Below are 18,715 nucleotides of genomic sequence, written 5' to 3'. Positions count from 1 at the left end.
TTATCCTTTCAAACCTTCCTTCCATTGTTAGTAACAAACTATAAGCAAAGAATTATCCACATCCAAAAACTTTTAATAGCCGTTACTCCAACAAAATAGTTTTACATACAATTGTTATACAAAAGTGAACAACACAAACCTTTACTGGATTTGCAGTTTTCTTTATCTTTCCCCATGAAACAGCCTCATCGGGTCTAGCTCCGCTATCACTACCATCAAATTCTGATGCAGTGTTGATAAATACAGCGTAATCTGCACCATTTCTCTGAAAACATTACCAAAAATTCCAAAACTATTTCAAAGACATATTTTTTATACATTAATTTATAAAATCACCATATTTGTTAAGGACTTAATTATGTCAGTTGTTTAACAAATTTCTATTATATCAAATATATTACACACCACTATCAAGCACAGAGTGTAAATCATTTTAACTCTTGCATTTATTAATTATGTACACTATTTTAAAATATAAAATAAATTAAATTTTTAGAACTTTATATTCTCATTTGGAAGAAAGTAATGTTCAAATCAATTTAATAGACAATGGACAATATTATTTATTTTCATGTTCATTAAGAACAGAGATAGTGTCAACATATTATTTAAATGTTGTTAAATTATGATAATGTATTTATGATTATGTATATTATGATAATGTATTATGATAATAAATTATGACAATGTTAAAAATTAGTGATAATGTTAAACTTCTTCCAGGCTTTAAACAGATCTTTCCATTTGCCACATGAACATGTGTTAGACCATATCTGAGAGGGCACTAGTGGTTGATCATATAGTCTTTAAAGTAGATTGTGATTTATCTCCAGATGCTGTATGAGAAATGTCAGTATACCCTTTTCTACGACTCGAAACTGTAAGAATCAAAGAGATAGGTCTGAAATTCTGTACTTCCTTTTTATTCTGTACTTCCTAGTTTGTGTAGCGGGTAAACTTTAGAGGTTTTAAGTTCTTCAGGAAAAAATACAATTAGCTACGGATGTATTTATAATACTGATAATTGGTATACTAACTTTATGTCTGTAGAACTTCAGTATTTTAGAATTTATCTTATCTACTCCAATGATGGGTTCGGTTTCATTGAAGAAATTAGTTTCAGTATCTCTTATGATGTTACTAATTGGAACTCATTGAGTGTTGTGGATCATAACAATCTCTTCAGGCTCTTCAATCACTGACGTTCTGGGAGAATTTTTATTGATCGAAGTATCTTCCAATATTGTCAAAAAAACTTATTAAAATATTCTGAGCTTTCTTTAACATGAACTGTAGTACTGTTGGTGTTCAACTGCCAGATTGTCGCTGAGTCCTTTCTCCTTGATTTTTTTCACTACTAATAATCTCCAATACAGCCTTACTTGCCTCAAAAATACTTTGTCTAAATTCTTGCTTCATATCATACTCTTTCTTCTTTTGAAAGGCTACATTTTTGTTTTCTCCATTTTTGCTGAGAATGTATTTTTCATTAGTTTTCATGGTCTTTTCACAGTTCATCTACTTCAATGTTGTACAGCTTTTTAATAGCTTGATTTTTTGCTTGACTTGCTGTTGCAAGTATGAATACTGAGTATGTCTCTTCTACTGTAGGTGCTGAATGTACTCTTTCCCAGTAATTCAAGACAACCAAACTTGACAGATTTGAGACTATCAAGGTTAGTCATGTAAGCAGGCTTTTCTATTTCACGATTTGCTTCCAGGTTGCAGAGCTGTCCAGTGAGAACTGAGAGCGAGGTATGAACAACACTGACGTCAACTTTATCCAAGTGCAAATTGGTGCATACTATCTATTGAAGTGGTGGCAGAGGAATCCTTGTGATTTTGAAAGTGGCAAGCATTCCAATTACTGCAGTGTTTTCTTTTTACTATGTCAAGATGTAATACCTACATACTTAGGTCACCTAGAATACAGATTCTACAGTTGTTTGGAATTTCATCTAATACACAAACAATCTGCACGAGAGTACCCTCAAGAGAGGCAGAGGGAGGTCTATAAACACCAAGCACATATAAGGGTTTCCTTCTTGCTTATACATATTTTATACCTGTCATTTCATATACAAGCTCCATATCATACAATACCCATGTTACCATGCTCTTACCATGAGATTAGCATTACAAATATGGTGTTTGATGACACCACCTCCAAGTACCACCAGTCCAGAATGTACGGCTTTCATTGCCATGGTATTCAGTCGGCGAAGATCTGAAACATATATAAATAAATACTGTTCAAAAAAATAAATTTTAGAAGGAAAACCATTTTGATCAAAATAACATACAGTGGTATGGAGTTATATTTATAAACTAAAAATTTTAACTTTTATTTATTATGAAGCAAAGTTATTTATTTGATTAGATTTGATTCTTTCAATAACAAAGCCCCTTAATGATAGGTGTTTACCCTTTAAGGGTGTAACAACCAAAATTTAAAAAAAAATTACTGTGTACTGAAGAAGACTAGGGTGAAAATAGGGAAAATACAAACGTTTTATAAACACATTATAAGTACAGTGTTTGAAAAGATATATGCATATAATTTTTTCATCCTATTATTCAAAGTAAAAGTGTCTATAATACAACACTATCCTAATAATATTATAAATGTAAAAGTGCTTGTATTTGTTTCTTTCGCTATCACCCATAAACTATTTAACTGAGTGTAGTGAAATTTTACATGGACATTTTTACAGTCCCTGGGATGACCCAGGGACAGTGACCCAGGCTACACCCCACTGGTCTTTATAGCAGCAAAAAATCCCACCTTGGTATCTAAAGTTGTGAAATATTAATTAAATGTCAACTGGTTTGAGTAAACATTGTTTATTATTTTCAATTTGTTTATATTTACAGTGGGTCAATTCTCTAAAGAATAATAAATATCGTTAACGCTGTTTTAGATTTCAGCGATTAGGTAAGTTTACCCATTTACCTTACAAAATGCCCTAAAACATAAGATGGTTAGAATTTCATTCTGAAGACTCGCTTTGAAGCAGTTGACAAGAACTCAGCTAGATGAAATTTCGGTAGACTATTCTTTTGAATTAACATACCAATTCAAGCTCTAAATGTTCTAAAATATTAACATTATTTTTTAGTTTATAAAGAAACAAATGCGTAGTGTCATTGTTAATGCATTTATAACTGTACATTTTTATCAGATATTAAGTATTAGATCTAAAAGACAACGTTACTATCTCACTTTTTCTGAATAAGTAAAGACTGAGATAAAACCCATCTTACTTCACTTTTGACAGAAGTAGGCTTCTCTAATCTGTGATATATATTCTTGATCAGAAAACAAAGCAAAATCAAGTATGGAACGAAACATACTAAGAACAAAGTAAATTACAATGGCCACAAATATTTCTATTTGTGGTTTTACCTGGATAGTGGCAACAAGGCAAACTCAACAATTGTGTCGGAAATATAATTCACTTGAACCAACAGTGGTGATACACATTAAAGCTTACTAAATTGCGTCCAAAGAATCATGTAACTGGTAGCATTAAAGATATAAGAGACATTGTAGTTTAACCTTTACATTTAAAAACCTAAATTAGTTTTCTTTTGACAAAAGTAGGCTTCTCAGAGCTGTGAATATATATATATATATAAATTATATATATATAATTATATATATATAAGTATATATATATATATATATATATATATATATATATATATATATATATATATGTAATACTTAAATCATCAGATGAAATGAGAGAAGAATAACATTGGTTATTGATTTATTATTGAAACGTCACATATTCCAGTTTGCTTCCTGACAGTAATAAGTGAATGAATACATTTACGCATTCCTACACATCTGCGACGCTTTTCTTGGCTTCTAGTGTACACAATAAAGACATTACTGTATGATACGGTTAGTACTATTCTGTATGCCACACTAAAACTTACAGACCTCCAAAAATGGGATTAAGTACTAAATATTTTTGTATTTATGGATTAAAGGTCTTGTTTATAATCTATCAACTAATTCATGTTGATTTATGTCAGTTATAATATTTAGAATTGTCAGGTTTCCTAATGTTAATTCTTCTAGTGGAACAATGTGTTACCTTGGCTAATCCATATGTTTATGAACAGTATTTTTATAAAATGTACAATTATATGATGCTCAACCTTAGTCAATATATTAGTTATACGTTATCTCAACAGGATGTCAAGAGTTTTGATTCAGAGATCTCTTAGTTACATGATACAATATTTTTTCAATCTATAAAAGAGAATGAAAGAAAAAAATATTGCTTAAAACATTACACTTTAATGTACTAATTCATTAATTTTGTTTGTGCACTAATGTTCAGAAACACTTATTCAGTGAATATGTGCAAGAATACAGCATTTAGCATTTCACAAAGTACAACTTACATATAAAATGCTTTATTGTACTACACAATTCAATAATTTGACAAGCACGATGAATGAGTACCTTGAAGTATATCGATCACAAGGCCAGGATTCTTGAAGGAATGAAAGAACATCATGTCTCCTAAGCTCCCGTCAGTCAGGGCTGGGCTGAACACTGGAATATGGTTTCTGGCAGTCCAATAGTAGATAGAGCTGGGATCTTTTATCTCTAGGCCAAGTCTTTCGATCACTTTTGATGGTGTCCACGTCACTTTCTGCAGAACAATATTTGGTGGATTAACAAGGAGGATTTGATTCACTTATCTAGTTGAGACAGTTTAGGTTAGGTAAGGAGTATTCAATTGTGTTTAAAGCTGATAACTTAGAATGTAATGGATTACATGGTTTAGGTGACAGGCTTACATTCATCAATAATTCACTAAATTTGGTATTGGGTGTTTAAATATTCAAGGTTTGAGTCACACAAAAATTACGGTATATTAAATAAATTTTCAAATGAAAAAACTTTACAGTCCTAGGTGTAAATGAACACTGGAGGTAAGCAAGTTGCAATTAATTTTGAAAAATTAGATGACTTAATTTTAATTAATTATTACTGCAGGGAAACTCATATCCATGGTGGTGAGTCGCTATGTCAGTAATTCGGTTGCTCACAGTTTCTGTACAGAACTACCTGTGTAAAGAAATGTATTTTTTAATTACTGGTTTGTTTTCTAAAAAAAATTAAATTAGTCATTTTAGCTGTTCATAGGTCTCCTTATGGCAATGTTCGCTTTTCTTGATAAATGGAGGATTTGTTTGTTTTTTGAAGGGACATAATGGAAAACTTTCAATATTGTGATAGGAGATGTAAATTCTGAATTTGACATGATCAGAGACCAACAAAGTTCTAATGATCTACAGAATATCCTCAGACAGTTTAATTTCAACTATACCAATTCTAAGCCTACTAGAGGACACGCATGCCTTGACAACATTTTTACGAACATTGATATGTCACTGTGGTCTTCTGATATTGATGTGTTTCCTTTTTCCGACCACGATTTGGTTTGGCTAGAGATATAAAATGTGGATCTATATGACAATAAATTAGATGCAAAGTTGTAGTTGGGAATAAATTGAAAAGGTTTAAAACTGCTCTTTTAAATGAGAATTGTGAACATCTTCACAAGATTAGTGAACTAATTTCAGCTAATAAAGTTTGAAAAGTTTTTTAACATTTGTTTAATGAATTTTGACATGTACATTCCCAAGAAAAAATGTAATGTAATCTTAGACCTATTTCTAAACTTAATTAAAATTAGCACGTTTTGCCAGTAAAACTTCCCAAAAGAATTGATATATACAGGGTGAGTCAGAAATATGGTAAAATATTTTAAGACGTGATTTTAGAGCTAAAAATAAGAAAAAAATGTTATATAAAGGTAGGTCCGGAAACGCTCCATTAGTGAGTAATGGCTGGCGAAAGATTTTGCTTTGTTTTCAGTTCACCTGGTGAAATTAAGTGATTCTGAAATGTTTTGTTCTTACTCTTTAACTCAAATAAGGTTGGTTTATAAGGAAAATCACCTGAAAAATCAAATAAAACCACTCTAGAGGTTGTAGTGTGAACGGCTTTTGAGAAAAAGTATGAAATTTGCCAAAAATCTAATAAAAAAATACAGTCTTAAATGTTTGATGTCGAATAACATTGTTAAATTACCAATAAACAAATTGTTTTTCTTAATACAGATTGTAGAGAGTTTAATTCTGAAAACAACAATAAGACAACAACAACAAAAGTTAACTAAATGTGTAAAAAAGTTATGAAATTGACTCCTCACGTATTACACTACAAAGCAAACTTTCGATGTTTTATAATAAGGAATGAGTATCTGATTGGTAAAAGCTGGTAATAATTAATCATTTAAACAACAGCTTTTTAAATATTTTAAAATTATAAATAATCAGCTGGGCATTTATTATTAGATGATATATTGTCACCTAATAAAGGATAAACTGAGAGAAAGGCAGGGAAGCATATTGTCACCTTTCCTTTTCAATATTATAATGGATGAAATTATTCTAGAAGTACAAGGAAACAGAGGAGCAGAAGAACTTAAGACAATAGCATATGCGGATGACATAATGATATGGGAAAATAGGGAAGAAGAGTTAGAACGAGAGTTAAACAAATGGGCAAAAGTGGCGAAGAAATATGGTTTAGAGATGAACATACAAAAATGTAAAGTAATGAAAGTAGAGAGAAGGGATGGAAATAACAAAGACGTGTTAGTTGAAGGAAAAAGACTTGAAAAGGTGAAGGAATTCTGTTATTTAGGAAGTATCATAACAGATAGGGGCACAATAAGAGAAGAGATAGGAAACAGAATATGGAAGAGTGGAAAGTTTTTCAATATGGTAAAGAAGATTGTGTGGAGTTGGAACATTGGGAAAGAATCAAAAGTATTGATGTATAAATCTTATTTCCAACCAATTTTATTATATGGAGCAGAGACGTGGACGTGGACTAAAAATGATTTAAGCAGATTGCAAGCTGCAGAAATGAGATTTTTAAGAGGGATAGAGAAGACTACAAGAAGAGATAGAATAAGGAACGAAATTACTAGAGAAAGATTGAAGGAGTGAATAGCACTGGAGAAGGAGGAAGGAGGAAGAAGACCAAGAGGAAGACCGAGAGGAAGATGGGAGGACCAAGTGTGGAAAGACATAGAGAGAAGGGGACTACAGAAAATACAGGTGGATGAAGAGGAGACCTGGAACGATAGACTAAAGTGGAGGAGGCTGTGTACGACGACCCGTGAGAACGGAAACGTCTGACGATGATGATGATGATGATGATGATGATATTGTCACCTCATTGTTGAACAAAACAACAAACTGTAAAGATACTGTGTGTTTGTGCCAAGTATTTTAACCAGTTATTTTCATTCATTTTACTAGTGATTTTGTGTTGTGTGTTTCATTTATTAAAAATGGAAGGTAATATTCATGTGTATTCAAACTCTGAATTAGCAGACATGCATTTAATGTATGGTTTGGGACGCTGCAATAGTACTGCAGCAAGACGTTTGTATCAAGAGAACTTTCCTAACCGCAGGTGTCCAAGCGCAAGATTTTTTGCCACTATTCATCAACGCCTATCTGAAACATTTTCTTTGAAGTCTTCGGAGCATAGTAATGCAGGCATCGACGGATCATGTAGGACTGTTGAGTTAGAACAGTTGGTTCTTAATGAAATTTCTGATTATCCTGAAAAGAACACTAGAATATTGTCACACAGAATATTAGAACACAGTTCTATGTCAGCTAATCTAGTATTCGGAGAATACAACACGAGTACCAGTTACACCCATACCACTTCCATCATGTCCAAACTCTTTTGCCACTAGACTACTACGCTCCCCGTGTTGCTTTTTGTCGATGGCTTCTGGGAAAATGTGCTGATCCAAACTTTTTAAACACAATTTTGTTTACCGATGAGGCTCACTTTACAAGAACAGCTATCATTAACTTCCATAACAACCACACTTAGGCAGACAGAAATCCTCATGCTATCAAACCTAATCGACCACAACATCAGTTTTCAGTAAATGTTAGGGCTGGAATCTTAGCAGATCATTTAATCGTATTCGTGCTTCCTCCCAGGCTTCATGGCGTGGTGTACTTGAGCTGTTTACGAGACGAGCTACCGAACCTAATTGATGATGTACCTCTGCATTTGCGCCAAAACATGTGGTTTATGCATGACGGGGCACCTGTGCACTACTCTCTGGCTGTTCGTGGACACCTAAATGAGTTTCACAAATCAATGGATAGGTAGAGGTGGGCCAGTTTCATCGCCAGCAAGATCACCGGACTTAAATCCTTTGGCATTTTACCTTTGGGGATATTTAAAAACATTACTTTACTCTTCTCCAATAGATACCATTGAAGAACTCCGATTAAACATTTCTAATGGAATAGAAGCCATTAAACAGACACCTAGAGTTTTTGAACGGGTCCGAAACTCGATGGGAAGACACCTGAACGCGAGCATTTTGAACAACGGAGGTCATTTTGAGCATCATCTTTAATCTTCCAGTGAGACTTAAAGCGGTTGTAGATATGTTTATTGTATTTAAAAAAAATATTTTCAACTAAAAATATGTTTGTTTATCACCAGCTGTTACCAATCATAAAATACTCATAAAACTTATTATAAAACTGCAAAAGTTTGCTCTGTAGTGTAATACGTGAGGAGTCAATTTCATAACTTTTTTACACATTTAGTTAACTTTGCTTAATATGGTTGTTTTCAGAATTAAATTCTCTACAATTTGTATTAGGAAAAACAATTTGTTTATTGGTCATTTAACAATGTTATTCAACATCAAACATTTAAGACGGAATTTTTGTTATTAGATTTTTGGCAAATTTCATACTTTTTCTCAATAACTGTTCACACTACAACTCTAGAGTGGTTTTATTTGATTTTTCAGGTGATTTCCCTTATAAACCCACCTTATTTGAGTTAAAGAGTAAGAACAAAACATTTCAGAATCACTTAATTTCACCAAGTGAACTGAAAACAAAGCAAAATCTTTCGCCAGCCATTACTCACTAATGGAGCGTTTCCGGACCTACCTTCATTTAACATTTTTTTCTTATTTTTAGCTCTACAATCACGTCTTAAAATATTTTACCATATTTTTCAAGTTGATTACTCTACATTAAGGCTAAGAAAGAATATTAGTATGCTATCAACAAGGCCAAGTACTCACATAATGTAAAAAAAATAGATCAAGCAATAAATGCAAAGGTGCTTGGAAAATCATAGATTCTGTTGCAAAAAATACTTTGAAAAACAATGTTAAAGTGTCTCCAATTAATGAGTTTAGCAATTTTTGCTTTCAGTCTATAGAAGAAATAACCAGCAATATTTGCAAGTCTAATGAAACTGCATCTTAATTTGATTGATTACTTTTCAAGAAGTAACGATTGATGAAGTTTTAAATATTGTTTATAGGTTTAAGCCTTCTGATAGTGTTGACATCTATAAATTTTCTAGTAATCTTCTGAAAAAAAAAAAAAAAACATTATTCACAATATGACTGTACCATTAACTTATTGTATAAACAAGTATTTAAAAGAAGGTGAATTTCCAAGCATTCTAAAACTATCTAGGGTTGTACCTATATATATATATATATATATATATAAATATATATATACAGGGTGTATATTATGTCTGGAAACACCCAAATATATCCTTTAATAATTTTAAATATAAATTTGAAACCTCTTACAATCGTGATAGAGATTGGGCATCTACTTTTTGGAACAATGTTTTGTTATGTCACACCAACGGGGGACGTCCTGCCGAGGGTATCGTGAATATTCTTAATGGAAGCCTATACCTTGTGATACATAATTTTTTAAAGGTAATAGCTTACTGAATTGAATGCCACAAACCGCATCTCTCAAGGGAATTATTCTATCAGAAAATAGAGCATTTTTAGTATTGAAAATTTACTGATGTTCAACAATGTAATTTTAACATGGTTCTTGCCACAAAATGTGGTTACACTAATTTTTTTAGCATTTTTTTAAACGTTCAATTAAATAAAACAAAAATTTCATTTTAAGCTGGTTCTATTAGCACAAATTTGCCAGTTTTTATTACAGTACAATTATGGAAATACTTATGTTATTGATTTCTTATTACAAATAAAAAATAATGTATGCTGTTAGAAAAGTCTTACAACAAACGTTTTACCTGCATTTGGTGTCAAAGCAATTGTTCGAACTGTGTTCCTTCTACGGTTTGACAATGAGCCAATCTTGTGTAAAAATGATTCGACAGAGTTGCCTAACATTTCTTCAGTTATCAAAGCAATCTCCTCTATAATCCTGTTTCTTAGGTCTTCCAAATTATGAGGCTTTCTTCTATAAACATTGGATTTTAAATGACCCCATAGGAAATAATCGATTGGTGACAAATCCGGAGATCTTGGAGGCCATTCGATTTCTCCTCTTCGGCCAATCCATTTATGAGGAAACCTTAAATCCAAATACTCTCTTACCTGTCTCCCATAATGGGGTGGAGCACCATCCTGCTGAAACCATACATTATCAAAGTATTCTCCTGATGCAATTTGAATAGCTGGGATTATTTCATTTTGGAGCATATTGTAGTAAAGTTCGGCATTTAAATTTCTCATTGATGAAAAAGGGTCCAACAATTTTGTTACCTAAAATTCCACACCATACGTTCAGTTTTTTGTGGTTGCTGTGAATGGGACTCAGTAATCCAATGTGGGTTTTCACTAGCCCAGTAACGGCAATTGTGCCTGTTAACATTGCCATTTAGGGAAAAAGTTGCCTCATCAGAAAATAGTATGTTGGTCAGAAAATCTCTATTGTCATCACATTTGCGCATCACAAGTTCACAAAACTCAACTCTTCTGTCGTAATCATCCTCACTTAACTGTTGGACTAAATGAACTTTAAATGGTTTGTATTTATTAATTTTCAAAATCTTACTCACAGACATAGGGTGCATATCATGTTGCTGTGCAGCTTTTTCTGAGCGATGTATGTGGGTCTTCAATAAATGTTTGCAAAAACATCTAGTGCATGTTCTTCATCTGTTTGCAGATTGTATCCTACCCGACTTTGGCCGATTACGTACACTCCCTGTCATTTCAAAACGCTCAATAGTTTTTGATATTGTTGAAACACTTATGGGATTCCTTTCTGGGAATGTGTCATTAAACAAATTACAAACTTCCCCGATAAGATCTTTGACGATCGCCATATCCTCGCATCATCAACAGAGTAATTCGTTCTCTTTCAGACAATTCCATTAAAATGCCAAATAAAAACTGAACTACTGTAATTAGATAACTTGTTGACAGCAATGCTTCAGAGACACTGATTAACTCGACAGGAATGATATGACCTTTGTCCATTTGTAATTCCCAAGCTTAGACCTGTCTAGTGAAAGCTCCATGCTCAACAAACTGAAACCTGTAGACCAGATGATTAATAACACAATAATGTTTCTCATAGGCTAGTGACCTTTGTCTCTTTAAACCTTCCTGCTGACTGGAAAACACCAAGTACAGATTCATAAGTAATCAGAGAAAGTGAGTTTTTATTCATTGTAATAAAAACTGGTAAATTTGTACTAATGAAACCAGCTTAAAAATAAATTGTTTATTTTATTTTAATTGAACATTTAAAAAATGCTAAAAAATTAGTGTAACACATTTTGTGGCAAGAACCATGTTAAAATTACATTGTTGAACATCAGTAAATTTTCAATACTAAAAATGCTCTATTTTCTGATAGAATAATTTCCTTTGAGATGCGGTTTGTGGCATTCAATTCAGTAAGCTATTACCTTTAAAATTATGTATCACAAGGTATAGGCTTCCATTAAGAATATTCACGATACCCTCGGCAGGACGTCCCCCGTTGGTGTGACATAACAAAACATTGTTCCAAAAAGTAGATGCCCCAATCTCTATCACGATTGTAAGAGGTTTCAAATTTATATTTAAATTATTAAAGGATATATTTGGGTGTTTCCAGACATAATATACACCCTGATATATATATAACAGCAGTTTGGTTTTAGCAAATGTAAATCCACAGTAGACGCTATGGAATCCTTTGATTAGTAAGGTCATCCACACTTTTGAATCTAAGGCTTTGCACAGGTAACTTTGTGACCTGAGTAAAGCATTTGATGTTGTTAATTACAAAACATTACTTCATAAGTTGGCTTATTATGGTTTCAGTAGAGTAAGCATGAAACTTATAGTGACATCAACTCTGTAACTGTTAATTGGTGTGCTGCCAACAAACTTTGTTTGAAACAAGATAAAATTATTGATCTTAAATTTATTATTTGTAATAACATAGATCATTTTAAATCCACCAAGTGTTTGGATATTAATATTTAAAATAGGTTATTCATACTGATCATGTTGCTACTCGATTGGCCAAGGGTTTGTTTTTGTTGAGAATGTTGAAAAATAATGTATGTGTTGATGTTTTGCTAAGTGTGTACTATGCTCAGATTTTCAGTCATTTAAGTTATAGCATTTCTTTATGGGGAAACTCTCCATCCGCCAAAAGACTTTATTTTACAGAAAAAGGCTGTCAGAACAATTTGTAATATTCCTTCCTGTGAACATTGTAAACCACATTTTATCAAACCTGGAGTTCTTACACTGCCATTTATGTCTATTTTACCTTTTTTTTGTTTGTGAAAAGCAATATAGATAGTTTTCAGGATCATACTGATGTACATAATCAGGACACTAGGAATAAACAAAGGCTAAACAATGATTGGTGTACATACAGCTTTACCCAGAAGAGCTTTCAGTATCTGGGTATTAAATTTTATAATGTTTTGCCACGTAATATTCAGGTTCTACCTCTGAACTTATTCAAGCAATATAAAAAGATATTATTGAAGATCTGTATCTACAGTGTTGAAGAATATTTAGGCTTAAATGACTTTTCAGTTTAAAAATTATTAATGTAAAATCTTTTGACCTTTGTCATACATTGTTAAAATAATGTGACCAATAAATAAAGCTTGCCTTTTTCAAGATCAAACGCACCTAGCGGCTTCAGAGTGAAACGTAATTTACTTTCTAGATAGCCTTCGTAACTTCACTGGTAAACAGACATGCCTTTCAGTTGTTCTGCGCCAATGTTCTAATATAAAAAAATGTCTAATCATCAACCCTGTCTAAAACTGTAATGTTGATGACAATTTTAGTGTTTAGAAATTCCTATTACATTTTCAATACACTATTAATACTTGCAATAGAATATCCTATTGACTTCAATACTCTTCCTATTACACTACTATGTACTCCTTCAATTTTGTCATTACATGACGGCGTTCTTGTTTATGTTCTAATACCAACCCATTTCCTGCCTACCAGCAAGTTACTAACTAACTCAATCAGTTCTAACAGTTCTGATGAATATGTTATATATTTAAAGACTGAACTAATTCATGAAAATATTTGTAATTAAAAATGTTCTCATTGATTACTTTTAGCTCTTGAGCATTGTAATCATATGCTAATTGTACACAAATATTTTTATATTAAAACTAGCTGTATCCTAAGGAAAAAAATCATTCAAATGATTGCATTTAAAGTTATTTGAAGGCATGGGATACAAAAAATACTGCAATATGAACGTAAGAAAACTGAGGAAAATAACAATGTATAATATGTGTGATATTTAACATATGGATAAGATAAGCTTAAAACTTGAAGTTACTTGACAATAATTATATATTAGTAATAGTAGAACAACATGTACTGTAAATTGTCCATTGCAGTTTTCAGAAACTTTGATTTAAAATTCTGCAGTTTCTGTCATTCAGCACAACTTTGACCATTTGAAACAGTTCATTGAAATTGGGCATGTGTATACTTAGATTAATTTTTTTTAACTAAGATATAAAAAATACCATTTTTCTACTAATAAAACAGTAATGCATATTATACATACAAAAGCATTTTATTTAAAATCAAATAATATTTTTAATATAGATATTGGTTTTTATAAACAACACAAGACTAGATGACCATTTCTTTTTTGTTAGAGTTCACATGTATGAATCTGTAAAGAAATACACAACAATGAAATGAAACAAGTCTTTATTGGATAAGAAATTAGGGCAATGAGGTCTTCTCTTCTACATATTAAAGTTTAAAATTCAGCTGGAATTGTGGATTGCTTGGAAATTGTTGGTCCTGTTTCTTTAACCTTTTATATAATTCACATTAGAATTGACAATAAAATACCTAACCATGATAGAATGTTTAACTGAAAATTCGTGAAGAAAACTGTTATAACATTTTAAAGTTAATTTCAACCTTGCCCTCATTCGTAAAAACAAAACAACTGACTACGCTATGCCTCACATATACATTGACACACTGTTACAGAATTTGATTTGTCTGAAAGGTCAATGTATTTGGATTAATATTTACTCCAAGATATGAAAATTTAAGACTTAGGTAATATCACAATTGATAATCTTTGGTATTATCTCCCACAACTCGTCCCCCCCACCCACCCAATTCAAGGTATTATATCGGTGATGTCTGTAGTTGGTTTACTACCAATATTGTAAATATTTAACTTCTAATAAGAAACAATGTTTTGCCTAGATTATTCCAAGTTCCAAATAAACAACTTACATTTTTCTTCTGTTCTTCTAACATAGTGTCTAGAATAGGCATGATCCAGTCCTCAAATAAACAATAGTTATCATTGGGTACCAGTAGGTTTCCAATACGGTTCAGACCTTTCTCTCTGAGGGAACTTCCTCTGAGGTGAAAGTCTCCGATGTATGTCGGAGCCAAACACTTTATTAGATCCTCCTCAACTCCGCCGGCCGTGGTGACGATGCAATCCACTAGACGGTGTTCAGCCAAAAACCTGATTGTGTCCCTGACTCCTGAGGATACCATGTTGGAAGTATATCCGAGAAATATCGTACAGCTGTGTTTCCTCTGAATGAACTCGTCGTCTTCCAAGGAATCTTCTTGTTCTTCGCTCAGTGGAATGTCTCTGCATTTCAACTGGACACAAAAAGAATACTGTATAAAACAGACTAGTAATTATAATTTTAATACTAATAAGACAAGAGCTGTTGTGTATTCATACGATATGGTCACCTAAAATGCTAGGCTTCTGTCATTTTTATGTAATAAATATTGTTAGGTTTGAACTTTCTCTCAACAAACAATTTTGTGTATATTCAATTGGAATATGAATGTCTCTCTTCTAACTGTTGGGTAAGTTACGTGATTATTGTTATAAAGAATTTTCCCTGTTATTTTACATCATAGACTCTGTACAATGTATAAAAATAGTGGAATTCTTCTTAAAAATATATCACAGTATCTGAAATTCAAGTATCACCTGTATATAAAGTGATTAAATTGTATTATAAATTGATATTATACATTTATTAATGATTTGAACATTCAACAAACATAATACTTTCTCTGTCTTCAAAGTCAGCCATGACTAAGATTACATTGTGGCTTTATTAAACAGATGACTAGTAAATGAATGATTGCACACAAAACTTCTTAAGTCTTTCTTTCCAATTTTACCATAGTTTAGGATATTTCAATCCAATAATGTACCTGTTTAAAATCATGAATATCATATTGGCTAATTGTTGATTAAATTAAGAATCAAAAAACTAATCTATACTACGATTTAATTATTCCTTGTATTGTAGTGATTTTTAATTAACGCTATAATGTAATCTGTGTCATGGCTTACTTTCAAGACAGAAAATATTAATTAAATGTTCTCAGTTTCAAATAAGTAATAAATGTACATTTTTTATTTATCATACGATTGAAATCACTTCATATGCATGCAGTCAGTTAGCAGTGGTAGAGTGAGCAGTGGCAGAGGGAGGACAGAGGACATTGTTATCTTATCAGTGCACTCTGAGGATTTCCTTGTTTTCTGTTTGTATCATGAATTGTTGCAAACATGAAAAGAGTATTTTGGGAAGTAAAGTTGAACTTGTGTTCTAATTTGCCTTGCAATAAAAATTTCCATTTTTACTGTGTATGACTGAGAGAAACTGTTTTTACAAAAGTACCTGAAGAACAGAAATTAGGCTGGCTGAGCCTATAATGCAAAAGTTTTATAAATACAAAATTAACCTCACAAATGGAATAAATCCTTGAATGAATCAACAAATTTTGAGGGTTTTGGAATGTTGGAATTTTGGAAATTATCAAAAAAAGTTGAAAATTATTCAAAGCAAAAAATTCATCAGCTAAATTTAAAAAGACCTACCAATGAAATTTGAATAAGTCAGCAGTTTTAAGTGATAAGTATGATAAAATTGAAGAACAACTGAAAACCTTGCCTGAAGAGTTAAAGAAACTCGTCAAATCAATTATTTTGGATAAGGATAAACAGATTTGTAATCTTACTCAGCACTTGGGAAGACTGGAACAGTACGGAAGAAATACAAATTATGAACTAAATTAAGTACAGAAAAAAAGGTGAAAATGTGGAAGAGTTCATATTAAAGTTGCAAACAAGTTGGGAGTCGCATTGAGGGAAGAGGACATTAAAGCAGCTCATCGAATCCCATAAGGCATAACTGAAAATCGGTCATTGTACAGCTGCAGGAAGGAAGCTAAGAGACAGAGTGCTGGAAGCTAGAAAAAGGGTTGTGGTCAGGTCAATGCAGATGTGATGGTGCTTCGACATTATTATTTTCAAAACTTGTTAAAGAGTGCAAAATCTTTAAGCTAATATGTTGAACTCTCAGTTTGTTCGGTTTCAAAATGGCGTTGTGCATGTAAGAAAGTTCCCTGACAGTGAAAGAATAATCATCAAAAAGGAGGAAGATCTAACTAAATTCAAATAAAAACTGTTTTAATTAAGTAACATCTTCACTAATTAAGCGGAAATAACAATTAATTCTTCCACAGCTACAGATTGTGATTCATTAAGAAAGCTATGAACTTCGACTTTGGAGTTCCTCTATATTGTTATAAAACAGTTTCTATTACTGAAATCGTGGGACCTGTTCAAACAAATACACAGAATGCTGCATAGAAATTGGGGGTGAAGCCGCATATGTATGTATATATATATATATATATATATACAATGTACTGGGTTAAATTTCAGATACTATAATGTATTTTTACTGGAGGTCATTAGTATAATTTAAAAAACCAGTTATAGGAGTTTTTTATACACATCACAGGGTCTATGCATTAAAATAACAGGGATAATTCTGACTTGGCAGTTGGTCTGTTCATTTTGATGTATGAAGCCTCAACAAGTTTTCGTTTGAACCATCCCATTAGGACCAAGCCCTTGATAAACAGGTGATAAATAAAGACCACTAATTGAGAGAATTAAAGATCACAGAAAATATTACAAAAAAAGGGCTTGTGGAAAAGTCTAAAATTGCTCAACACTGCTGACTGGCCTCACTTGGGATGAAGGCAACATAATGCACCACAAGCGCAGTCAACCTTCGGTTGAGGTTAAGCCACTTTGGGTACCAATATTTAAAAAAAAGTTTAAAATAGAAAATTTAAAAAAATTAATAATAAAAAAATTATGGTTGCCTGTAAAGTCGGTTTTACGGGCGAAGATTTTACGTGACAACGTCTTTTTCTCGGTAGAATATTTATTGATATGAATATTATTAAATTGCACAATAGGAACAAGGAATTGAATGAAAATAAGAATTGCACAAATTTTAACTATAGAAATATATTTTGTTTACTAAAACATTGTACATAATTTGAAATTAATTAAAATTTGTTATTGTAAATGGTAAAGTTGAATAAAACATTTACTAAAATTGGAATTTGAAATTCTTGCTAAACACAGTTAAATTCTAACTCCGCGCGTGGTGATTGGTCGGTTTAGTTCGTTTGTTTGGTCGCACTGTTATGACAGGTTAGAGGTTATAATTTGTTATTTTAAATGTTTTACTAGCAATACGCGCTGTTTCTTCTCAATCGACTGAATTACGATTGACTGCAGAGTGATTTAAACTAATAATTTACTTAACACTATCAACATTTGTCAATAGTATGACATAACCTATAAACTCAGTTTCTCAACTTTTGTGTCAATCTAACAATTAATCAATCAATCATAGTTTACGATAATGAAATATCAGTGTACAATTATTTACCTTTATTGTTGTAGTTGTTGTAAATGACGAATCTAAGCACTCCACATTTTCACGAATAAACATAGTTATCTGCTTTATCCCGTGCGGCGGACCCACAGTTATCTGCTTTATCCCGTGCGGATCCCGTGCGGCGGACCCACTGGACGGGCATCGTAACGTTACCGGGCGTTACACTTTTTCATGAGTGACTCCGAGCCGCAACCTAATTTAAGACGTTGTCACGTCAAAACCTCAACCAATCAAATTTTACAAATGCCATAATCAAAACATAAGGCTAGAGGTGGCTGCCATTTCTCTTCCCCCCCCCCCTGACCATTGCCTTCCTGTCTCTTGACTTTTGTGCAATAACAACACCTGGGCTCATTTGTCTCCAGTCAGGACTTCAAGCTGTTGTCAGGCAGTCTATTGCACATACTGTATGTTTAAGTACAAATTTATGTACTAAGATTTTTACATCTGAGGAAGAGGGTAGATTTCAATCCTCGAAACGTATTATTATACATTTTTAGAAGAAGGCAAATGTCTGAAATCCTATTATCCTTTCTAACCATCCACTGTCAATAACAA

At 32.3% G+C, this 18,715-nt stretch overlaps 1 protein-coding gene across 1 annotated transcript in view; it reads right to left on the bottom strand.

Annotated features, from left to right (window-relative positions):
- The window catches only part of LOC124356836 (probable deoxyhypusine synthase), a 28,260-nt gene that overhangs the window by 3,028 nt on the left and 6,517 nt on the right, over positions 1–18,715 (bottom strand). Inside the window, exons 3-6 of the mRNA XM_046808081.1 lie at positions 14,643–15,026; positions 4,481–4,673; positions 2,124–2,227; positions 140–265 (exon numbers count right to left, since the gene is read on the bottom strand). Of these exons, the coding sequence (XP_046664037.1) occupies positions 140–265; positions 2,124–2,227; positions 4,481–4,673; positions 14,643–15,026 (807 nt within the window). The remainder of the gene's footprint in view (positions 1–139; positions 266–2,123; positions 2,228–4,480; positions 4,674–14,642; positions 15,027–18,715) is intronic.

Source organism: Homalodisca vitripennis, chromosome 1 (assembly GCF_021130785.1).
Source record: "Homalodisca vitripennis isolate AUS2020 chromosome 1, UT_GWSS_2.1, whole genome shotgun sequence".
Classification (NCBI taxonomy): Eukaryota; Metazoa; Arthropoda; class Insecta; order Hemiptera; family Cicadellidae; genus Homalodisca; species Homalodisca vitripennis.
Note: the sequence above shows the minus strand (reverse complement) of the source record. Positions and strands in the feature narration are given on the sequence as shown.